Source organism: Gekko japonicus, unplaced genomic scaffold (genome assembly GCF_001447785.1).
Source record: "Gekko japonicus isolate JY-2015 unplaced genomic scaffold, Gekko_japonicus_V1.1 scaffold1421, whole genome shotgun sequence".
Taxonomy (NCBI): Eukaryota; Metazoa; Chordata; class Lepidosauria; order Squamata; family Gekkonidae; genus Gekko; species Gekko japonicus.
The window spans coordinates 458,351-483,216 of NW_015170928.1; the positions used below are offsets into that span (position 1 = coordinate 458,351).

General features: G+C 50.6%; 1 protein-coding gene across 1 annotated transcript in view; it reads left to right on the forward strand.

The window, feature by feature from the left end:
• Positions 1–24,866, forward strand: part of REXO1 (REX1, RNA exonuclease 1 homolog) — a gene marked incomplete at its 3' end in the record, with an annotated part of 50,421 nt that overhangs the window by 18,202 nt on the left and 7,353 nt on the right. Inside the window, exons 5-9 of the mRNA XM_015418818.1 lie at positions 5,170–5,327; positions 6,662–6,799; positions 7,583–7,706; positions 20,481–20,594; positions 21,705–21,842. Of these exons, the coding sequence (XP_015274304.1) occupies positions 5,170–5,327; positions 6,662–6,799; positions 7,583–7,706; positions 20,481–20,594; positions 21,705–21,842 (672 nt within the window). The remainder of the gene's footprint in view (positions 1–5,169; positions 5,328–6,661; positions 6,800–7,582; positions 7,707–20,480; positions 20,595–21,704; positions 21,843–24,866) is intronic.

The window sequence follows — 24,866 nt, forward strand, 5'->3', positions numbered from 1 at the left end:
AGCGCACCTGAATGCCCTACCTCCAGCTGTGGCGTCAGGAAGATCTGATGGGGTTTCACGCCCAGATCAACTCCGTAATTGCGGCTGCAGTAAAATTGACCCTGTGGATCACATTTTGCTTGATTGTCCCAAATTTTCGGCTCTAAGAGATGAACCAGTCTCCCCTTAATTGAATCGGGGACTTCCCCTCTCCAGAAGCAAAACCATCCTGGTTACTTAGATGCGAAGGCAAACAGACTGCCCTGCGTGTGGCAGAATTCTTAGCCGCTGTGGTCAGATTGTATGATGACTTTTGCAGTAGCAACCTTTAAATTCTCCCTTGTTTTCCTGTGGAACGAGGTTTATTGTGGGATGAGGGTCTCCTGTTTGTGACTCCGGTTGCAAAAGCAGTAAAGACAAAGACGACGGCACGCACCATCTTAAATCTCCCTTGTTTTCCTGTGGAACAAGGTTTATTGTGGGATGAGGGTGTCCTGTTTGTGACTCAGGTTGCAAAAGCAGTGAAGACAAAGACGAAGGCGCGCACCATCTTAAATCTCCCTTGTTTTCCTGTGGAACAAGGTTTATTGTGGGATGAGGGTGTCCTGTTTGTGACTCAGGTTGCAAAAGCAGTGAAGACAAAGACGAAGGCGCGCACCATCTTAAATCTCCCTTGTTTTCCTGTGGATCGAGGTTTATTGTGAGATGAGGGTCTCCTGTTTGTGACTCTGGTTGCAAAAGCAGTGAAGACAAAGACAAAGGCACGCACCATCTTAGAAACACAGTATGCCTTTTTCTTCAGAGTGGTTATTTTATTTGCTTGCAGGTGCAATTGCAAAATGAACCGATGAGCGCTCAATGGGAACTTTAAGCTCCGTTCCCCTGAGCTCTCAAGTTGCAGCGCTGGGCTTGTTCCAGCTTCACCGTGTTGTTGTTGTTTTTTTTTTAATGGGGAACCAAATGACATCTTGGAACAATGGGGGGGGGGTGGCTGTCCCAAGAGAGCCAGCTGCCTTCAGTCCCTCGGGACCGTCTGGCTGCTTCAGGCACAGGAGAGGTCCAGCCAGTGGAAGAGGCCTGAAAGACCAAACACGTGAAAGGCAGTGTAATTGCTGGCTTGCGTTCTCCAGTGCAGTTCTCAGACTGTGCTCAGCCTTGGGGGGGGGCGGGGGGGCTGCAGCAACGGGCTTGTTTGTGCTTGCAGGAGAGTCAGAGGAGGTTGTGCCAGTGTAGGGGAATTGTCCAAGCAGCGCACTCCCTTTGCCCTGTTGCCTGTGGTCTGGTTCCTTAAGGAACGATGGATTTTATCTGTGGGAGCTGCTATGACCAGACTGGTGCAGCCTCGGTGGACCTAATGAGTCTGTCTCTGATTGCTCGATGCCAAAGACAGACGATTGGAATGGGGGCAGCAGGGTGCTCGATCTGGTGTCCTTTTGGTCTAACCCAGCAGGACTCTGCTTTAAAAATGTTCCCCTGGCCGAGATCAGCCAGTGAAACGGCCGTCTCCAGCTTCTTATTTTGAAAATCCAGAACTGTGATACAACCCTCTGAACAACATGCTCTGGGGAATCAGGCAGACTTTATCTGCTTTATCTGAACCTCTGTGGGCCCGCCAGGATCTTTGCAAAGTCATTGTGCACCTTCAAGGGTATCTCTGGAGTTGAGAAGTAATCGGTCTGAGTGAAGCGATCCTGTATTCCAGAACTCAGTTCAAAGTGGTGGTTCTTATCATTAAGGGCCCCTAAACCCAGGGGTGTTTAAACATATGGCCCGTGGGCCGGCTCCGGCTCCTGCAGGGCTCGGATCCAGCCCACGAGCAACCGTAGGGTTGCCAGCCCCCAGGTCTAGGCAGCAGTTCCCCTTCTTCTGGGGGTTCCAATCCGCTGTCGAGCAGCTGGCCGGTGGGGGAAGCCCCGCCCCCAAGCCGCCTCCCCTCCTGCAGAGATTTAAAGGGCTTCAGCTGATCACCCCCATGCATGCCACAGCCCCCCCCCCGCAAAAAGATCCTTTAAAGGCTCTTTTTGTGAGCAGAGCTGCAGCTGGCGACAGCCCCTCTCCCTCCCTGCTGAAAGATTTAAAGGGTCCTCCGGCTGATCGACGGACCTCCCCGCCAATCAGCTGAAGCCCTTTAAATCTCTGCAGGAGGGGAGGGAGGCAGGCGGCCGTGACTTGGGGTGGGGTGGGGCTTGGGGGAGTTCCTGCCCACCCCCAGAACTCCCCCCAAATCCCCCCACTAGAGCGATGAGGGGACCTGGCGACCCTAAGCAACTGGCTCTCTGTTGCTTCCTTCTCTGGGGCTGCCCCCGCCACCGATATTACAGCTCGCTGTTGCCCAGCAACCTCGTCCTGCTTCCTGCAGAAGACAACCAAGTCAAGCCTCCCTTCCCTCCATTGGTTGAGCTCTCCTGCTTTGGGAGAAAGGGAGGGGGAGGGAAAGCGAAAGCAAAAGGAAAAGCGAGTGCTTGTGCAGGAGAAAGAGGAAAGCCTGACTTCGGTGGCTCCTGTAAGACCAGCAAAGTTTTATTTCAGGTATAATTTTTTGTTCTTCTTCTTCAGAGGGAGGGTGGGTGGATGGATTCTTCTGCCAAACACAATTTACATTGAAAACACCCTGCTCTGCTGTTTTCTTTTGAGACTTAGTCTCTCACACGCACGCATATATGTGTGTTATATAATTAAAAGGAAATTATTTTGGCTTATTCTGGAAAGGTTGTATTTTTTAAAAGGTTAGATTTCTCAATGCCTATCTGGGATTTTATTTTCTTTCAAGAAGACCCCGATTAGGAATTAGAACACTTTGATTGGATTCCATTGTTTAAATGACTGGAAGTAGATGGCTAAGTCTTTAAAAAATATATTTATGGTTCCGTATGTTCCAGTTCAACATGTCTCCCTCTCTGGCTGCCTTTCTTCACTTCCTCTGTGCTTTTCATGCACTAGCACTGATTTTGCACAGTGTGAAATCAACACATCATTTCACAGAGAGACCCCCCCCTCAAGTTTAAACAGAAAAAGAAGAAAAAAAGAAACCTAACAGCACAGCTTGCAGTCTTTATTAGAGGAAAGGAGCAAGAGTCCAGTAGCATCTAACAAAATTTGTGGCAGGGGATGAGCTTTCATGAGTCACTACTCACTTCTTCAGATACAGCTAGAATGTGAGTCCATTGGTCCTTACATCTTAGAGAGTGGAGTGATTTCAGATGCTGAATGACAATAGCAGGTGTTGGGAACAATGCTCCCTCTAAGCTGTGGAGTCTTGTGAGCAAAAATTCTACTTTGTGAGCTCCTGGCATTAAAGTTGTGAGCAAGCGATTTGGCTACTGCATGAATGAGTTTGCTCTGGAGTCATCCTTCCTGAGCTAAGACAAAAATTTGTGAGCTGGAGGCTAAAAAACTGTGAGCTGGCTCACACTAATTTAACCTAGAGGGAACACTAGTTGGGGATGAGAGAGGAAACCTAGGTCTCAGTTCAGTCCTGGAGAATGCACTGAGCTTCATTATCAGTTGCAATTCAGCAGTTTGTCTTTCTAATCTCCCTTTGAAATTCCTTTGTAAGAGAACTGCTACTCTTTGGTCAGCAGCTGAATGTCCTGGAAGGTTAAATTTTCCCCCACTGGTTTTTGAATGTTGTGGTTTTTAATGTCAGACTTATGTCCATTTATTCTTGGCATCTTCCTGGACCGAATCCTCCTGGATGGAATTGAGACCTCTCTCATTACCAATGCTGGCATCTCCACACCTATTTACCCCTCTGCATATCACACCTAATTCAATCAAGTCTGCTATTGCCATTCGGCATCCAAAATCACCTTTATACAGTTTATATCTCTGGTACCTCATGTTACATTTTACGTCACGCATGGTCTGCCCTGACAAAGTGACATTTATGTCAGATCCGACCATCGTAACAAACGAGTTCAACTCCTCTGCCCTAAACAGCTTGAGGCCAACATACCCGAGGGTCCTGCTCTCTGGATCCCAGCTTTCAGACATCAGGCGGGTGATAACCGGACACGGTATTTTTGGTGGTGGCACCTCTCCTCTCGACGCCTTTGACCTTGAGGTCGGCTTGGCGCCTTCTTTAGTTTCTTTTAGGCGCCAAGCCAAAACACCTCTTTTCCATCCAGGCTTTTAATTAGGGGTTTTTAATCTTTGCTTAAGGACAATTTTACTAAGGATGCTTTGGCTAAACAATCTTTGGAAGGCACTTTCTGGACCAGAAATTATCGTCAGTGGAATATTTGGCATGTGATTGCACCTTTGGAGGCCTCATTTATACTTTTATTCTGTGCCTCGTGGTTTCACTTTGGAACATTTCTTTTCTGGTCCATCCTGTAGCTATGTTACATAATTGTATGATTGCATTGTACTATGATATAAGCCAATATGCTCCTGATTATGTTTACTATAATAGGTTTTTAATTAATTTTCTACAGACAAAAAAGACAAAACACAGTTCACAAGACATAACACAAAATAGGAAACTTGTACTCATTGTAACTGTTAAGTTTTTTATATGCATGGTATCGTTCTTTTATGCACCTAATCAATTAAGTAACGTATACGCCAGGATAGTTTTAGTCTATATTTCTATTATAATTTTAGTAGTTATGTTTGACCTCTGCAGAAGGCCTATACAGGCCGAAACATGTCAGGTCAAGTCCATTGGCCCTCGTGTGCTAAAGTTTGGCATTTTTACATGAGGTGTGATTGGGCCCTTAGATGCTTTTTAATTCTTTTTTAATAAATACATGTATCTTTTCATACAATATAATTAAGTTTTTATCGTTGGCCCTCTGTTCTTTTTGACTTACCTTTTTAGGTTCTGGATCCCGGGTTTTTAGTCTTACCATCTTTTAAAGGGTCTGCCTCTGTTTCATGGGTAGCTTGTATGCTGTTTATGTCCAGTGGCTCGTTTTTTAAATAGGGTGATGTTGTTTTAATCGTAAAGCAGCCTCAAGCAGAACTCAGAGGAGGTGACGTAGAAATATCCAAAATAAATCCTGTGGTCTTCCTGGTTAGATTAGTCCAAGTGCAGGGCCCCCCCTCCACCCCGCCAAAGTCCCAGCAGACTCCGACAGGGCCTGACTTGGCTTGCTCTGGGTCCGTGCATCCCGTCATTTGGTCCCCTCCGCAGTGTGTGGTTTTTAAGTTGAATGCCAGCGAGTTCTTTGTTTTCTGTCCTTCCAGCCCCTGGAGGCCCTCATAAAACCGTTCCACCCAGGAGCATGGCATCTTCCAATGGCACCGATGGGTTGTCCCTGAAAGCTCGAACTCTGACCGGGATGGCCTCCAAGACGACCACCACGAATGTCCCCAAGAGGGTAGCGCACGCCCCCTCGCTGCAGGTAAAACCCACATCGACGCTAAGAGTCTTTTATGGGGGTGGTGGTGGTGGGTGTCGCTCAGATAATGGCACAAGACAAGTGTGGACAATCACGACCTAATCAGAGAACAGATGTAAAGAAAACAGTTGCGAGAGTCTGACCCACAGATCAAGCCGTCAATAAGACTTGCAAAGAAGATGCTTTCTGTGTATTATGGTCAATGGGCACTACAGCACAATAAACAAATTCCTTCAAATCATAAGAAAATCGTAGTGTGAAAATACATCAGCGTCGTCTCCGGATTATATAACAACGTTTCAAAATTGGATGTTCCTCGGGAAATGCTAGAGTAGTACATAAACTCTCTTGCTCATCAAGTGCTTTACAAAAATCAGGAAAGAGAATACGTTCAGATGGGACGCTGATCTCAGTAAATATTCAGGCTCAAATATGCTGCTAAGCTTCTAATGGATCCCGGGCGTCTCACCAACAGTTCAGGGTAATGGCGACAATAGCACGATTTGTCCGAGGCTCTTAATCTTAGTTGCGAAGAAGATTAGACAGAGACCTGTCAAGGATTAGAGTGGTATATAAGTCGGATGTATAAATAAATAAATAAATAAATAAGAAGAAGAAGAGATTGGATTTATACCCCACCCTTCACTTGGAGTCTCAGAGCGGCTTACAAACTCCTTTCCCCTCCCCTCCCCACAACAGACACCCTGTGAGGTGGGTGGGGCTGAGAGAACTCTGACACAAACGGCTCTTTTTCAAGGACAGCTGTGCCAGAGCTTGTGACTGACCCAAGGTCACATCAGCAGGTGCAAGTGGAGGAGTGGGGAATCAAACCCGGTTCTCCCAGATTAGAGTCCGCACACTTAACCACTACACCAAACTGAAGTACCAGTCGAGAACAGAGCTTGAATTTTTATTTTTGAAAGCTTTAAGACCCAGGTATTCAGTAGACTCCCATTATAACATATTGCAGGCATTTTTACCCTCTGGCGTTAACATGTATTGGAGTGTGAGTGTTTTTGTAGGGTAGAGAACACCCTTCTGTCCATCAAACTAGTAGATTAAAAGACCCCCTGTGAGGGAGGCGGGGCCGAGAGAGCTCTGACAGAGAAACGGCTCTTTTTCAAGAACAGCTCTGCCAGAACTACGGCTTGCCCAAGGTCATCCAGCAGCTGCAAGTGGAGGAGTGGGGGAATCAAATCCGGTTCTCCCAGATCAGAGTCCGCGCACTTCACCACGACACCAAACCGATTGCCTGTTAGAGAGCTTGAGCTTTTGGGATCAGGCAGAGGCTGGGTCACTGAAGCAACATCGGTCCTCCCCCCCTTTATTCTTTCTAGAGCGCCACCTTAAAGCGGCCGGTTATCCCGACTGAGTTTGGTGCCAAGGTTCCCACCAACATCCGCCAGAGGTACCTCAACCTTTTCATCGACGAGTGCTTGAAGATCTGCTCTTCGCAGCAGGAAGCCTTCGACAAGGTGTGTGTGTGTGTGCTGGGGGGGGGCAGCATGTGTTTGTGGGGGTCGCGAAGAGCACCTCATCCATCGCTGTCAGCACCGGTTGGGGGGGGGGGGCTGGCATCCCTAGTCGGGTGGGTCTGGCATCCCTAGTCCGGAGGGAGTTCTCTAAACTTAACACACCATGCATAATTTTACAAACCCCTGTCACCGCCACTGTCTCTTGTCATTTCTGTTCTCCCAGTTCTGAGCACCCTTTTTAAAAGGTGTTCTGAGTAGAGCTGGATGCAGGATCCCAGCTGCCGCCGTGCTCTGGACCTGTGCAGTGCAACGCTGGTACAGTCCTGACCCAGGCCAGCCCCCCTCCGCGGTCTTTCTGTGTCAGTAGCCAGGCCGGGGCCTTCACTTCTCTGTCCCTATTGTCCTTCCCTCTCGGTGTTTCATGACTGTGCAGGCCCCTAGCCAGGATTTTTTAAATAGAGGGGCCTTTTTAAAAGTCAGGGGGGGGGGGGGTTGAAATTTGCGGTCTCCTTCCCTTCTCCCTCAAAGCATTTAAAGGGTCCCTTTCAATGCTTTGCAGAAGAAGCGGCTCAGAGTGCAGGTGCGTGCCGCCTCGCCAGTTTCTTCTCAAAAGTCAGGGGGCCTTGGGAGGACGTTGGGGGGCCAGGCCCCAGGAGGCCCCACCGTAGCTATGGGCTTGACTCTGCATGTCGGATTTACCTTGGCTGGTCTTTATGCTTTACCCAAATCTGCCTCGGCGGTGGGCCGTAGGACACAGAAATACAATACCGGTGTGCTCCGCAGGCTCTTTCGGAGGAGAAGGTGGCTTACGAGCGCAGCACCAGCCGGAACATATACCTGAACGTGGCGGTGAACACCCTGAAGAAGCTTCGGAGCCTGCTGCCCAGCCCTTCTCAGGGCGCAAACAGTACGTACCTGTATCGAAACGACACTTGAACCTCGAAGAGATGGAACAGACCGTGTCGTTCAGCCTCCCTCTGTGTTTTTAGACCTCCGTCCCCCCCCTCCTTTCAAGCGATAAGCCTCAAACCTGTGAGCTCAAAAGCACTACCTGTAGAGCAGGGGGTCCCCAACGTGGTGCCAGTGAGTGCCACGGCGCCCACTGACACCTTACCTGGTGCCCACCAAGAGTTTTGAGAGAGTGGGCGGGGCTCTTCCTGTGTGTCTTTCCCTCTACATGCTTGGTGTTCACTAAAAACCCTCGCTTGGTGGGTAGAGCACCCACTGTCCCTGTAGGAGGCCCTGGGTTGAATCCCCGGCATTTCCAGCAACAGGCTTGCAACCCAAAATCTTCTTTTTTGGGGAGGGAGGGGTACATTTTTTGTTAAGGGGGCAGTTTAGCCCAGCGGATAGCAGCCCATGATGTGTCTGTACAGAACTGCCATGCTTATATTTCCAAATAATAAAGATAAGTGGTATAGCTCCTCCTCTGGAGGTTTTCAAACAGGCTAGATGGCCATCTGACAGCAATGCTGATTGTGTGAACTTAGGCAGATCATGAGAAGGGAGGGCAGGGAGGGTTGCTTCGGTGCTTAGATCTTCGACGTGGTCTCTGTGAGTGGGGGGTTACCTGCCCCCACTTGGCAACCCTACTTGCAGCCCAAAATCTTTTTTTAAGGGGGGGTAAATTTTTTGTTAAAGGGGCAGTTTAGCCCAGCGGAGAGCAGCCCATGATGTGTCTGTATAGAACTGCCATGCTTATACTTCCAAATAATAAAGATAAGTGGTATATCTCCTCCTTTGGAGGTTTTCAAACAGGCTAGATGGCCATCTGACAGCAATGCTGATTGTGTGAACTTAGGCAGATCATGAGAAGGGAGGGCAGGGAGGGTTGCTTCGGTGCTTAGATCTTCGACGTGGTCTCTGTGCTTCACACCCATGGGATCTAGTGCGCATGCGCTGGATCGACCGGCATTGTAGCAAGCTCTTTAACGGATTTTCGTGCCCAGACCTCGGGCATGCGCAGGAACCCCACCATGCATGCCCAGAGAGGTGGGCGCGGACATCCCGCCAGTTCCTTTCTTACCGCAGCGTTGGAAAGACCTTTTCTCCGTCGGTCTGATCGGCTACATTTTTTTGGGATAATTTGCCTCACGGCTCTTTGGATTTTTCCTCAGTTTATTCTTTTTTCCTTAATCTCTCTCCATTTGTTCTTCAAAAAAAAAAAAGGTTCTTCTGAGGGGGAAGTTGCCACTGTACCTCAGTTTGGCCTTCGGCCTCCCCCTCCCCACTTCCTCCTCCTTCTCAAATTTATTTTTATAGAGAAGAAGTGGGGCTTTTTCAACTGTTGTAAGGGTTGCGACAGTAAACTTGCTCCACCTGACCACCACACCCTTTGTATTTTTTGTTTGGGGAAATCTCACCGACCTGAGTCCTGTCGGCACTGTGCTCGTTTTTCGAACCAGACAAGAAAAAATAGAGCAGCATGCCTAAAGGTGGCGCTCCTTGAGTCGGCGTCGCATCCTCAGTCAATCATGGAGTCCGAGAGACCTTCAACATCGATGGCTCCAGCATCGAGGCCTTCCTCCGATATCGCTCAACCGACTTCGAAACCACCGGCATCGACGGTGCAATCAATCGCTTCCATGCTGGTTAAAAAGAAGTCCAAGCCAAGTAAGGAGATTAAGTCCGCAAAAAATGGTTCCTCTAAGACCCTAAAAGTGGCAAAGAAGGGGAAGGTAGCTGACCCTTTGTATTTTTTGTTTGGGGGAATCACACCGATCTGAGTCCTGTCACCACTGTGCTCGTTTTTCGAACCAGACGAGAAAAAATCAAGCAGCACGCCTAAAGGTGGCGCTCCTTGAGGCGGCGTTACATCCTCAGTCAATCATGGAACATCCTTACCCCAATATCGAGACGGTAGAGCTCCTAAATCATCAGATGCATGCAGAGCCTTCTCCATCTCCTTCCCCATCGTCGACATCGACGGTATCAAAGGCTCCCGAAATCGATTCGCGTCGGAATCGACATGTTTACAGCAGCACACAGCGTCACCCTCCATGTCTGCATATTCAGTCTGTCAATATCGATGACCGAGATTATAGGGAACGCTCTCAAAGGCAGAAGGCTGCTTTGTCTCCGAGACGTCCACGGTCCAGAAGTCGATCCCCCGCAAGTCTTTTTACCCCCCCCCCACTGTCCTGGGATCAAAGACAGCTTAGGTATCTTTATGGGGGTTATCCACCATCCATGCCATGGTTGACTCCGGCGGGCTATTCCGACTGGGATCGTTATTCATCCCACTCTGCCCACAGATCACGGTTGCCCTACAAGTCAAGACCTTCGGCATCTTTGTCTCGTCCTCCTGCCGACGACTCTTCCCAACATAATCTGGAACCTAGTCGTCCTCCCAAACTCCAAGTTACACCACCAAAATCCGTAATCAGTCAAACTCAGGTCACTCTGGTACCAATGCGGGACCAGGATTCCTCTGATTCAACAGAAGAGGTTTCGGGTATGGAAGCCTCTGAGGCTCACACCTCTCCTGACCATAAGTCTCCTAATCAGGTTGTCGCTGATGATCTACCCATATCCCCATCTGACAATCTCACGTCATATACAGATCTTGTCAAGAGAATGGCCCATTCTCTAGGCCTCTCTGTCATCCAACAACACCCGCAGGTGACAGACGCAGTTTTCAATATCGTGCAGCTAGATACCTCCACTAGTGTGCCATTCCCCATGTTAACAGTCTTTTTACAAGCCGCAAAGGCACCATGGGAAAATCCTTCATCAGCCCCAGTATCGACAAGACCCCTGGATCACATGTACAGAGTCCAGGAAACTGGAGCAGAAATTTTATTCTCCCACCCTCAACCAAACTCAATGGTTGTAACATCCTCCTCAAAGTCCAAAAGAACACACTCTGCACTTTCTGATAGAGAAAGTAAGAATTTGGACGCCTTTGGCAGGCATGGGAGTGTTGGGTGTAAAAACCACTAATTACTTAGGCTGCATGAGCAGATATCAATACACTCTCTGGGAAAGGTTTTCTGAAATCCTAACTCATCTTCCCGAAGACAAGCTTCAGGCAGCCAGAGTTATTCAAAAGGAAGGCATGGTGTTGGCTAAACAGCAGATCAACACTTCAAAACATGCTCTAGACGCGTCCTCAAGAATGATGGCCTCTGCAATAGCTCTGAGGAGACATTCCTGGCTCCGTAATACCAATCTTCCTCTAGAAGATACTAGGTCTTATGTCGAAGACCTCTCGTTTGATGGCTTTGGTCTCTTCAACAGCACTACCGATTCCATACTCCAAGATATGGATAAGAGCATAAAGGCTTCCCGTGCTCTAAGAGTGTCATCCTCTGCGAGACAACAATACTGTCCCCGCACGTGGTCGAGACCCTGGCAAAAGCGTACCCCAAGTCGTCAGTCTCCTGACAGACAATGGAGACCACGTACATCTTCAGGAGGCCAAAAACCCACCTTCCAAAAACCCAGGTTTGGATCCGGGCAACAATCTTCCCACACCAAACAGGCAAAATCCTCCAAACAGGGTTTTTTACTTCCCTTCCACCGAGTCAGTTCAAACCCGTCTGTCTCCTTTTCTTCACACCTGGCATCATATCACCACGGATGAATGAGTACTGTCCATCGTGACCCGAGGCTACCATATCCAATTCCACCAGAACCCCATTACTCCTGTCGTCGTCTCCACACCCCCTTCCCCACCTCTCCTAGAGGAGGTGTCTGTCCTTCTGCACAAGGGAGCCATTGAGCTGGTGCCCCCTCATTTGCAAGGGAAGGGATTCTATTCCCGCTATTTTACAGTTCCAAAGCAAGATGGAGGCGTTCAACTTATTTTAGACCTAAGAGCGTTGAACTGCTATGTGACCTACCACTGCTTCCGCATGGTGTCCTTGCAGCAGATTATGGCACTCCTGCAGAGAAACGTCTGGATAGCCACCCTCGACCTCCAAGGCGCGTACTTCCACCTCACCATCCACCCCTCCCACCGCCAATACCTGCGCTTCGCAATTGGTCAACAGCATTACCAATAGGCAGCCCTGCCATTCGGCCTGTCAAGCGCCCCGAGAGTCTTTACAAAGACTATGATTGTCGTTGCAGCTTTCCTCTGTCTCAGGGGTATCTCCATCTACCCCTATATCGACGATTGCCTCCTGGTAGCCCCTTCAAAGAATGCCCTGGTCTCAAACATCACCGAGACATTGGCACTGTTAGAAAATCTAGGCCTCCAGGTCAATCACGAGAAGTCTCAATTGCGTCCAGTCCAAAGAATACAGTACATCGGTGCTATACTGGATTCCAAGACATGCATGGCTTACCTGCCACAAGACAGAGCAGCAGACATCATTTCCTTAACCAATGTCGTCTGTACCCAACCTTCAGTCACGGCCTTCCAAATCCAGAGACTGCTCGGCCTTATGGCCGCAACTACGTCGGTCCTCATCTTTGTCAGACTAAAGATGCATTGTCTACAACTGTGGTTCATCCGCAAGTACGACCCAACAAAAAAACGCACATACCGTCATCCTAACACCTTCTCCCAACCTACAAGACTCTTTACTTTGGTGGACTGTCCCTTCCAATCTCTTCCAGGGAGCGCCCTTCCATCGTCCATCACCCCAATTTACCCTGACCACGGATGCCTCCCTGTCGGGCTGGGGTGCACACATGATGGGACTCTGTGTCGGAGGCAAGTGGAACACCCACGGACAAGGTCGGCACATAAACTTCCACTGCTAGCAATACAGTTCTCAATCACAAGCTTCCTACCAATGATCAAAGGGAAATGTGTTACGGTCCTCACAGACAATACCACTGCACTCAGCTATATCAACAAACAAGGAGGCACGGTCTCCCTACGTCTCTGCAACCTTGCCATCCAGATATGGGACCTTTGTATCGCCCACGACGTCTTCTTGATAGCCACTCACATCCCAGGACGCCTGAATGTGCAGGCAGACCATCTATGTCGAGTGGGCCTCAGTCTCTACGAGTGGGAAATGAACCCAATCTACCTCCTCCCACTCTTCCGCAAGTGGAGATTTCCCCAAGTCGATGTATTTGCCACCAGGGCGAACAAAAAGTGCCCTCTGTGCTGCAGCCGAGGAGCCAGGGACCCACAGTCTCTAGGGGACGGTCTCCTCTACCCGTGGTCCGGGGAACTTCTCTTCCCTCCGCTACCCGCTACCCCTGCTCCTGAGAGTAGTATGCAAAATCATCAGCGACGGGGCAGACTGCATCTTAATAGCCCCGTGGTGGCCGAGACAACCATGGTTTTCGACCGCCCTCGATTTGTCGGCGGGAACATACCACCAATTCCCTCCGGCACAGGACCTCCTCTTCCTGTCCGACTCCCCTCTCCTACATCACGACGTACCTCACTTGAAATTGACAGCATGGAGAATAATGTCAACGGGCTTTCCACCCGAGTAGCTAACGTCCTGCTAAATGCCAGAAAGCCTGCTATGCAGAAGTCCTACCATTATAAATGGCAAAGGTTTTGTTCCTCCCTGGGTGATGATGCCCCTCGAGCCACCTCTGCGGGTCTCGAAAAAGTTTTCCAATTCCTCCTGTCCCTCGCTGACTCAGGACTTTCCACTTATCGTTAAGAGCTTATTTGGCCGCAGTTTCGGCCTACCATGTTCAAGTTGACGGATGCACAATGTTTTCTCATCCGCTTTCCAAACGTTTTTTAAAAGGTTTATTGCATCGCTATGCTCCTGTCAAAACTCCTGTCGTTCCCTGGGACCTTCCTCTAGTTCTTCGTCAGCTCACGAAGAAACCCTTTGGACTGTTGCACCTTTACCCTCCCATCAAAACTCCTGTAGTTCCCTGGGACCTTCCTCTAGTTCTTCGTCAGCTCACAAGGAAACCCTTTGAGCCACTCGCAACGTGCGACCTAAAATTCCCGTCATGGAAGACGGCCTTTCTGGTTGCTGTCACCTCTGCGAGGCGAGTTGGAGAAATACTGGCTTTCAGACACGGCACGCCTTACTTGTCCTTTTTGCCAGACGGTCTCTGCCTCGTCCCTGACATCTCGTTCCTGCCAAAGGTAGTGTCAGAGTTCTACCTACAGGCAGAGGTCTTCCTCCTGGATTTCTTCCCGGCTCCAACAGGACAGACTGTTACACACCTTAGATGTGAAACGTGCGCTCCTGTTCTACCTGAACAGAACCCGTCCAGCGAGACGTGACTCCCAACTGTTCGTCTCATATGCACCAGCAAGGCTGGGGACTCGCATCATGGCTCAGCGCCTCTTGAGGTGGATTGCGGGTCTCATCCGCCTCTGCTACCTGATTGCCAAACAGCCATTGCCTGGCCCTATCAGGGCCCATTCAACCTGAGCTGTTGCAGCTTCCACTGCCTTCCTCCAGGGAATTCCACTGACGGACATTTGCAAAGCCGCTATGTGGGCCACGCCTAATACCATCGTCAGGCACTACGCCCTAGACGTCCGTACGAACACCACATGGGACATCACATTCTATCCTCGGCTACGCAGTAAAGGACCTGCCAGCACCCTCCTCCAGGTAGGCCACTGCTTGCTAATCTCCCATGGGTGTGCAGCACAGAGACCACGTCGAAGATAAACAGGTTGCTTACCTGTAACTGGTGATCTTCGAGTGGTCATCTGTGCATTCACACCACCCGCCCTCCTTCCCCGCTGCTGTCAGCTTCTACATTTTCTATAGGGGTTGATTCGCGGCGGTAAGAAAGGAACTGGCGGGATGTCCGCGCCCACCCTTCTGGGCATGCGTTGTGGGGTTCCTGCGCATGCCCAAGGTCTGGGTGCGAAAATCCATTAAAGAGCTTGCTACAATGCCGGTCGATCCAGCGCGTGCGCACTAGATCCCATGGGTGTGAATGCAGAGACGACCACTCGAAGATCACCAGTTACAGGTAAGCAACCTGTTTTTCTTGTGGCCCTTCCTTACACGCCCGGGGAAATGCTGATCCCCACTTTGGGGTCAGGAAGCAATTTTTCTCCAGGCCAGTTTGGCCGGGGATCCTGGAGGTCGTTTTGTCATCTTCTGGGTGTGGAATAGCGGTCACTGCAGGTGTGGAGGGGGAGGTATTTGTGAATTTCCTTGCCTTGTGCAGGGGGTTGGACTAGATGACCTTGGCGGCCCCTTCCAACTCTATTATTCTATGATTCTATATCACACAAAAATGGTTCAGGTTTATTACAAAGGTATTTACATGTAGAGCATGTTGACCACTCTGAGAAGTTAACAGACAGCACAACTCTGAAGACGTGGTATAAGAGGTACTGTGTAGGCTAAATTGGGTTAGACTGCATGAAGGAGTTTTCATACTGCACCAAAAGCTATTGGGACAGAAGACCTAGTAGTAGCTGTTCTTCCACTCAGCAAATGTGCTGGACCGAAGAGACCCAGGTTCAAGTCCCCACTGGCATTCTCAGCCTCATCTCCTTCACAGGACGGGTGGTTGTAATCCAGCAGCCCGTCGTGCAACTTTGAAATCCGTTTGGCATCATGCACTTGAGTCCAGTCTGCATCACACCTTCTCCATACCACCTGTCTGATCCTACAGATCTCACTGAGTCCAGCGGAATGCAAATCAATTAAAATACATTTTCTGTACCCAGCTCAGTGAGCCAAGGTGACCACGAATGAACCAGTTGCCTCTGCATAGTTCAGTGGGACAAATGGGCCGTAAATGCCAAATAATGATTAAAACCAACCAACCATTGATTCTCTAAACTTTGAATCTGCTCAAGCACGCTGACCATTAGAGAACTGGATTGCCATTCCACCCTCTTCAGCTTATTGAACAGTTAAAGTAGTTGCTGTAGATTTCCCGGGCTGTCTTGCCGTGGTCTTGGCATTGTAGGACCTGATGTTTCGCCAGTAGCTGTGACTGGCATCCTCAGAGGTATAACACAGAAAGACGGAGTACTCTCTGTATCAAGGTGAGAAGGAAAATGGTAGGGCTGTCATTATCTTGTAGGAGTAGAAGTTGACGTGATTGGGCACGAAATTTGTGTACGAATTTTAAAGTCAGGTTTTCAAAGCAACATTGGGACCCCGCAGGAAGGAGGAAGGCAGCGGCACCATAGCTTTGAGCTGCAGCCAGCTCTTGAAGCATTGAGGGTTTTTCTAGTTTGGGAGAAAAATGATAGGTGACCCAGTAAAGGTTTATAAAACCAAGGTGCAACTGACCTATTTACGCTTGTCACGCAGTTATCACCTGAGAGCCAGTTTGGTGTAGTGGTTAGGAGTGCAGACTCTGATCTGGGAGAACCGGGTTTGATGGTTTGATTCCCCACCCCTCCACTTGCAGTCAGCTGGGTGACCTTGGGTCAGTCATGGCTCTCTCGGAGCTGTTCTCTCAGGAGCAGTTTCTGTCAAGAGTTCTCTCAGGCCCACCTGCCTCACAGGGTGTCTGTTGTGGGGAGGGGAAGGGAAAGGAGACTGTAAGCCGCTCTGAGACTCCGAGTGAACGGCGGGGTATAAATCCAATCTCTTCTTCTAAGAGGAGGAGAGTTACTGGAATCTGAGTTGCAGTATAAACACCAGTTTGGTGTAGCAGTTAAGTGCACGGACTCTAATCTGGGAGAACCGGGTTTGATTCCCCACTCCTCCACTTGCACCTGGCCGGATGACCTTGGGCAAGCCGTAGTTCTGATAAGAGCTGTCCTTGAAAAAGAGCTGTTTCTGTTAAGAGCTCTCTCAGCCCCACCCACCTCACAGGGGGTCTCTGTTGTGGGGAGGGGAAGGGAAAGGAGTTTGTAAGCCGCTCTGAGACTCCTTTGGGTAGTGAAGGGCGGGGTATGAATCCAATCTCTTCTTCTCTTCTTAGAGCTGTGATATAGGGCAATTCCCAGCTAGTGTATATATATATAGAGAGAGAGTGCGCAAGTGCTATTTCGATTCTCAGAAACACCAAATTTCTGAAAAACAAATCCATAAGGGAAGGATAATCAGAATACAATGCCAAATCTGCAAAGGTAAATCGACATGAGTGCATGTCTTTGTAGCCTTCTAAACTTGTGATTGTCTCCTCCACCGCCTGTCAGCCATTTCAGGGTGGTGCTCATTCCCAAAATGTCCATAGTGTCAGTAAGATTAGAGGCCCCTGCTCCATAGCTTGGACCTAATTAGCCATGAAACATTTGGCTTCTGCACCTCACCCTCCCTCCTCCGCCTCCCGGCTTCCTCCAAAACGCAGAGGGAAGGGAGAATCAGTGGAAATTAACCCCCCCTTCTTATGGCGACAGAAGTGTCTTTCCTTGAATGCTGTGGTCCCCAGCTTTTTAAAAGCCTTGAGCATTCTGATTTTTAACCTATTGTTCCAGTATGGGGTTGCCAGATGATCAGGGAAAACAGAGTCCTTTCTGCTCTTCTGCCTTTCAACAGCCACCTGAGCTGAAAAGATCTGCCAGGTGAGGCTTCAGGTCACCCGGGGCTGAGCCGTGTTGCCCATAAATGCTTAAACATCAAGTTGCTGTTAAACTAGAAGCAGGATAAAGATCTATTTGTACACAGCTCTGGGAAAAACCCCTGAAGAAGGAACGCAGCAGTCCCAGTGCAAACGCACGGTGACTTATCAAGGACAGCATTGTCTACTCAGACTGGCAGAGGCTCTCCAGGACTGGTGGAGTCTGTCCATCTCCGAGTCAGATAAGACAGTGATATGATCTCGGAGAGGGGGCAGGGAGCAAGAAAAACAGATGTCTCCAAGGTGTGTGTGTGGGGGGGGAGATGAGCAAGCTTAGGAGCTTGGGAGGGGTTGAAAGGGAAACTCTTTTTCACTTTCGCTTCCCGCAGGATGGATGGATTGTGGAGTTTGGGAAAGCACTAAATGCTTTTGCTTTCCTTCTCCCTTTGGCAGAGTTGATAAACCATTCAGTCATTCTTCCCCCTCCCCCTCCTCCACCAGGTTGACAAGGGGGCAGGTAGATAGGGTTGCCAGGTCTGGGTCGGAAAATCCCTGGAGTCTTTGGGGGGTGGAGCTGGGAGAGGGTGGGGTTTGGGGAGGGGAGGGGCCGGGCCTTGGCATGGTCCAATGCCACAGAGTCCACCCTCCAAAGCAGCCACTTTCTCCTGGGGAACTGATCTCCGTCAGCTGCAGACCAGTGGTAAGAAAGCCAGTTTGGTGTCGTGGTTAAGTGCGCGGACTCTAATCTGGGAGAACCGGGTTTGACTCCCCACTCCTCCACTCGCGCCTGGCTGGATGACCTTGGGCAAGCCGTAGTTCTGATAAGAACTGTTCTTGAAAAAGGGCAGTTTCTGTCAAGAGCTCTCTCAGCCCCACCTGCCTCCCAGGGTGTCTGTCGTGGGGAGGGGAAGGGAAAGGCGTTTGTAAGCCGCTCTGAGACTCCCTTGGGTAGTGAAGGGCAGGCTATAAATCCAATCTCTTCTCTTCTTCTAAAAGCAGGAGATCACCAGGCCCCACCTGGAGGCTGGCAACCCTACTGGCAGGTAGCCCTACGTGTGGCAGTGTTCCTGCAGCAAGCTGCTGGAGGTGGGCAGTGGAGCTGGGGGGCCAGGCGCAGCGTGTCCGGCTCGGGGAGCTTGGCAGCACCCAGGACGGGCAGGTCTCGAGGAGCAAAAACGCCTTGGTCGGCGTGCATGTGGGTGGGCTCGTTTGCTCGCCCTCAAGCCTTGGCTGCCTTCCATTTGAGTTCTGTTGCGGCCAGCCGCCGCATGTCCTTTGGCTACCCTTGCCAGCAGTGGGTGCTCCTGGAGTCCGCCTCCTCTAATGCTTTGCACCCTGGGGCTGATCACCCTGCCCTTGATATGACTGGGAAGGGGGACCTTTTCCAAAGCTGTTTGGTGGGACAGGGCACCCCACATTTGGGGTGGCGTGTCGTCCTCGGCAGACCCCCACCCCACATTTGGTGGCATGTCGTCCTCGGCAGACCCCACCCCGTGGCTACAGGCCCGGGCAAGGACATCCCCTAGCTGGTCTTGTCGGAGTCCTGGGAAGCCCTGAACCATCAGCAGACCATACCAGGCTTGCCAGTATGCTCGGTGGGCCCCCAGCAGAGCGTTATGCTCCAGCAGTGAAAGCCTCTCGGTGGTCCCCGACCCGGAAGAGATCCGGCGGTCCTCAGTCGCGGCCCCGGGGCCTTTTCTGCCTTGGCCCCCACCTGGTGGAACTTTCTGCCGAAGAACATCCGTGCCCTGCGGGATCTGTTACCTATCCGCAGGGCTCGTAAGGCAGAGATGTAAGGCCTCTTCCACCAGGCCTTTGGTTGAGGACAGCGACGGGACAGCAGCTAAACGGGCACTCTCATACCTCGGGGGAGGCTGCCATTCCCCCCCCTGAAATTAGCCGTCTTGGAACAGGCTGTCTTTTATCAATTGATTGTACGCAATGCCCCCTCTAAATGGTGGAGTCTCGTGAGCAAAAATCCCACCTTGTGAGCTCCCGGCACGAAATTGGCGAGCGGGCCATTGGGCTGCTGTAGAAATCAGTTGGCTCTGGAGCCCTCCTTCCTGAGCTAAGGCAAAAAATGTGCGAGCCGGAGGCTACAAAGCTGTGAGCTAGCTCACACTAACTCAGCTTAGAGGGAACACTGATTGTATGGTATTTCCCCCCCCGGTTTTAACTTAATCTAAATCATCTGTTGTTTTTATTTATTTATTTATTTTCCAGATTTTCTTTACCCCACCCTCCCGGCCGAAGCTGGCTCAGGGCGACTCACATAAAAACAGATAATTACATTAAAACATAAAGGTAAAGGTAAATGTTCCCTTGCTCGAAAGCCAGTCGAGTCCGACTCTAGGGTTGCGGTGCTCATCTCCGTTTCCAAGCCGAAGAGCAACAATATAAAATCATAATAAAGTGCTAGTGGTTGTTAATAATCATACAGCGGTAGCAGCCAGTGCAGAACGCTCTCCGCTCGCAGACAGCTCTCGGTGTTAGTTGGATGTCCCTGCAGGGCTCACTGATCTTTAAGGCTGTTGATGGCAGTTTTCAGGATCCAGGGCCCTCTGCCTTTTAACTAATAATCATACAGCGGTAGCAGCCAGTGCAGAACGCTCTCCGCTCGCAGACAGCTCTCGGTGTTAGTTGGATGTCCCTGCAGGGCTCACTGATCTTTAAGGCTGTTGATGGCAGTTTTCAGGATCCAGGGCCCTCTGCCTTTTAACCAACCGATGTTCTTCATTGGTGGTGGCGGCTCCCAAAGGCCTGGCGGAAGAGCTCCATTTTACAGCCCCTGCGGAACTACAAAAGTTCCCGCAGGGCTCTGATCTCCTCTGGGAGCTCATTCCACCAGGTTGGGGCCACCACTGAAAAGGCCCTATCCCTGGTTGTTGACAGCCAAGCGTCCTTAGGACCCGAGGGGCCAGCCGATTCTGGGGCCCCGACTGCAGTGCTCTCTGGGGAACATACGGGGAAAGGTGGTCCCTTAGGTATGTAGGTCCCTGACCATGTAGGGCTTTAAAGGTAAGAACCAGCACCTTGAAACGAATCCGGTATGCTATCGGCAGCCAGTGCAATGCTTTCAGCACAGGCTGTATGTGCTCCCGCTTCTATGTTGTTGTAAACTGTCCCGCGCCCTGCTTGCAGGGAAGGGCAGTCTAGAAGTCTAAATAAATAACAGTCTGACCAGGATCTGACTGGACAGAAGGGCCCCCCTCTGTAGGTTCCGGAGCAAGCCCTTTCAACCCCTCTTGTGTGGTACATGGCCGCTGTCGCGTCTTGACTCTTTTTCTCTCCCTGCTCCCTTTTCCAGAGCCCAGCAACAGGAAGATGGTGTCCCACGAAGCCATGCTGGGAGGCAAACTGGCCACCAGGATCAGCTTCTCGCTCAACAGATCCACCAGCTTGCAGGCGGAGGACCTGACAGGTGCGCCCCTCTTTCTGTGTAGACCTCGGGGTGGCTCCGGTGGGTTTTGCGCAACAGGAAGGGTGCTCGTTCATTCCTCCTCATCCCTCTTTTCTATAGGGGGGGGAGGGTACAGAGCAGTGGTTAAAAAGGTAAAAGAAGCCACGTTGCATCAGGCCAGTGGCCCACCCAGTCCAACACTCCGTGTCACACAGTGGCCAAAACACAGGTGCCCACTGGAGTTCCACCAGCGGGGCCAGAATTCTGTCGTGGGAAGGGGAAGGGATGGGAGTTTGTAAGCCGCTCTGAGACTCCGAGTGAAGGGCGGGGTATAAATCCAATCTCCAGGTCACAGCTGATTTATGGCGACCCTGTAGGGCAGTGGTGTCAAACATGCGGCCCAGGGGTCAGATCAGGCCCCCGGAGGGCTTCCATTAGGCCCACAGTGGAACTGGCTGTCTTCTGCTTCTTCTTCCAGTTCTGCTGCTGCTGCTGCGTCATCGTAGGTTTGCAGCTTACAGATACACACCTGAACAGCATACTCAGGATTGCAACAGGACAGACATTTTGATGCAGTAATTCAGAGCAAGAGGTGTCCGTTATCAGACACTGTTAAATAGACGAAATATTGCAAGAGTGCTAATGTTTTAAGCATGTTTTTGTGTTTTGTTTTTGTGTTTTGTTTTTGTGTTTGTGTCCTTTACAAATTTTATATCTCCACTACCTGGCGTTACCTTCTATGACACACACGGCCCAGCCCGACAAGGTCTCATTTATGCCAGATCCAGCCCTCATCACAAATGAGTTCGACACCCCGTGTTTTAAAACAATGTCTATTTTAAAAAGCATCCTTTTCAGCTTCACTCCCTGACGTTTTGCGGTCCGTTTCACCTCCTGTGGCGGCCATTTTGCAGTCGCGCATCCCTCCCCCGGGGGTCTGAGTTCCAAAGGTGCCCCGCAGGCTCAAAAGGCTGGGGGACCTCAGTGCTAAGAGCCTGGCAGGTGAGAAGGCGGGAAAGCTGGAGTGAGCCTGGCTTCGTTTGGCCAGGGTCCCGCTGTTCGTGTCTCTGCAGGAGTCCTCCTGACCAGTTCCGTGTCTCTCTTCTCCCTCCTCGCCTTCCCCACCCTCAGGCGCTGCCTTGTATCGAAGGCTCAAGGAGTACGTGATGACCGAGGAGCAGCTGAAGGAGAACGGCTACCCGATGCCGTGTCCCGAGAAGCCTGGCCGGGCCATCTTGTTCACGGTGGAAGAGAAGAAGACGGCCGACAGTAAGTGCTGCTTGGGCCAGTCCGGGAAGGGCATCTGTGCCTGCGGTGGCAGGGTGCACCTAACTGCGTATGTGGGTTTTCTCATGCTTCAGTGGATGGATATGGCGGGTGGGGTGATGGGGCCCCCGCTGGAAGGCCAGCCGGCCGGCCTTCTGTCAGGTTCCCCATTAAATCACTCTTCACACGTACTTTCAGGTTTGGAAAGTTTATTGGAAGATTTGAGACGTGCAGGGATTGAACTCTGTGTCAGGTCTGAGACTTTAAGGCGGGAAAGGGACATATAGTTACTCTCACACATTCCATCCATACACGTCAGCAGGTCTACACGGACCTTACACAGTAGGGCCCACCTCTAGCTGTCAGAGTTGTTTTCTCTCGAGGACACCTTCCCATGAGAAACAGTCGCTTGAGGGCTTCATAGAAAGTTACATCTGCAAGTTAGCCTACCCCTACATGCACTCACGCTCCCCTCCCCGTAGGAATGTAAAGTCAGGCGAGGGGTGAGATAAGAGCATCACTACCCAGGCAAGATACATAGGGAAAGGAAGAAGTTACAGCTATAGGGATAATATAGGAACAGGCAGGGGTCATTTCCTGCAAGAGCAGAGCTCCGGCAGTAAAGAGCCCAGGGGACGAGCACATGCAACAAGCCCCACCCCCTGCTCCCAGCAGCCCTCAGTCAGAGCAAGAAGCAGCCAGGTAAGTTGCAGAGCCCCCCCCCCCGGCCCCCCGGTCCAAAACAGTCCAGTAGCGCCTTTAAGACCAAGTTTTATTCAGGTACAAGCTCTCCCTCCTCTGCTAGGGTAGATCTGCACGTTCCCCCCCCCCCAAATAGCTAGCAATCCAAAACAGTCCAGTGGAGCCTGAGCGGTGGGTGTTGCCTTCTGACACACTTCCGGTGATGTCAGGGGGTGTGGCATATGCAAATAGGTTATGCTAATGAGCTCCTGCACCTCTTTTTCTACGAAATGACCCCTGGGAACAGGTATATGATATTGGAAGGCAAGAATACAAAACCAGCCCGAGTCTGGCAGCCTTCCCACCCTCTGGGAAGTCCGAGCGATCTAATGAAACCGAAGGAGACGGCTCTTGAGGGCTAGAAACTTGAGAATCCCTTGGTGCCGTAATTCACCGGAGTGCAAGTAATGTGAGAAAGGGTCACGGGATTCAGCTGCCTGGGAATTTTCCCGGTCGAGAAGCTGAAAGACAAAGACGGTGGCCCCGATGTTTGAGAAAGTAGACGAGAAGCTGGGAGGGTGACTCATAAGTCTTCCAGTGTTTGAGGCTTTTAAATTTCTGGCACAGGTCTTTTGCACACTCAAAGCTGTTGCAAGATAAAATCACACAGAACCTGAGAGGCAGTGTGGATGGGCCTAATGAACGTGGATGTTAGATTTGGGATAACCAACCCCCCCACGCAGAATTTAACTGCTGAGTTCCCAAAGCCCCTGGAGACCACTGCAGAAAGGGAAGCAAGGCGGAACGAGTGCTTTGCCTATAGAAGTACCTTGCGGTCCTGACTCCAGCCCTGTAAGGCAGGCTACTGTTTTAGCAGAGGGGCCGAGGCAGACAGAAGGTAGGTGGTCCTAGCGAATTTGATAAAATAAAATCGTAACAAGAGGCAGAAACAAGTGTAGTTAACAGACTCTGCCGGTCCCGCTGCAAGTCTGAAGCTATTGAAGCTGATTACGTGTTGGGGGTTGGCGTCCGATTTTGTATTGGATGTCAGTAAGAGTATGAAAACCACAGCAGCTTAAAGGGAACACCCTGATGAAGGATGAATTTTGAAACGTTGTGATGAAACATCCGGACACAACGTTGAAGTATTTAGGAGTTCTCCATTGTTTAGACATCGTAGCACATACCAGTTCTCTGTTGTTTACATTGTGTACTTTTTCACTGTAGCTACTTTGTATACATCATTCTCTATTACATGTTCTTCAGCTTTTTGGCAAGTTGTAAGTGGTGAGTCTGTTAACTACACCTGTTCCTGCCTTTTGTTACTATTTTATTATACAATAGCCTAGTGAATTTGAGGCTGAGGTGACATTCGAAATGGGGGCCTCCTGCAGAGGGTGGCTCATTCTGTTACCCTTGTAGCAGGGGGCAAGAGGCAGGGAATTCCCAAAGGAAGGAAGTGTGACAGGGAAGCCAAAGTGTGAGCCTGAGCCTGTACGAATTCCAAGGCTCAGGGAGGTCAGTGCAAGGCGCCAGGAGTCTTTGGCTGGGGCCCCGGCCTCTCTAGAGCAAGGGTCTCTGCCGCACATGCTAGGAATGGGCTGAGCTTGACAATCTGGAGAACTGGGCTGTGCAGAGACAGCTAGCTGGTCCAGCGCAGGGTTCTTCTTGTAGCAGGAACTCCTTTGCATATTAGGCGACACACCCCTCATGTAGCCAATCCTCCAAGAGCTTACAGTAGCCCCTGCAAGAAGAGCTCAGTCAGCTCTTGGAGGATTGGCTACATTAGGGGTGTGTCGCCTAATATGCAAAGGAGTTCCTGCTACAAGAAGAACCCTGCGCTGGACCAGCTAGCTGTCTCTGCACAGCCCAGTTCTCCAGATTGTCAAGCTCAGCCCATTCCTGGCATGTGCGGCAGAGACCCTTGCTCAAGTAGTAATAATTAGTAATTATCGTATGGCATTGTATGTAGTATAGCCAGGAGATCCTAAGACTGTCTGGCAGTCAGAAGTTCTAGCTCTTTTAGCATTATGCACCACTAGGTGGCGAGCTAGAGTTGTTTTTAGGCAAGGGACGTTTCCGAGGCGGTTTGCCTTTGCCTTCCTCTGTGTCACGGCCCTGGTATTCCTTGGAGGTCGCCCTTCCAATTCCTAGCCGGGGCCGACCCTGCTTAGCTTCCGAGATCTGACGAGGTCAGGCTAGCCTGGGCCGTCCAGGTCAGGGCATGGCACCTAAAATGGCAGGCCCCAAAGAGGTCCATCAGTGGCTATTAGCCACAAGGTATAGATAGGGACTCTGGGGCAAGTGATGCGCTGTCATCTTGGTGCTTGGGGGGGGTCAACAGTG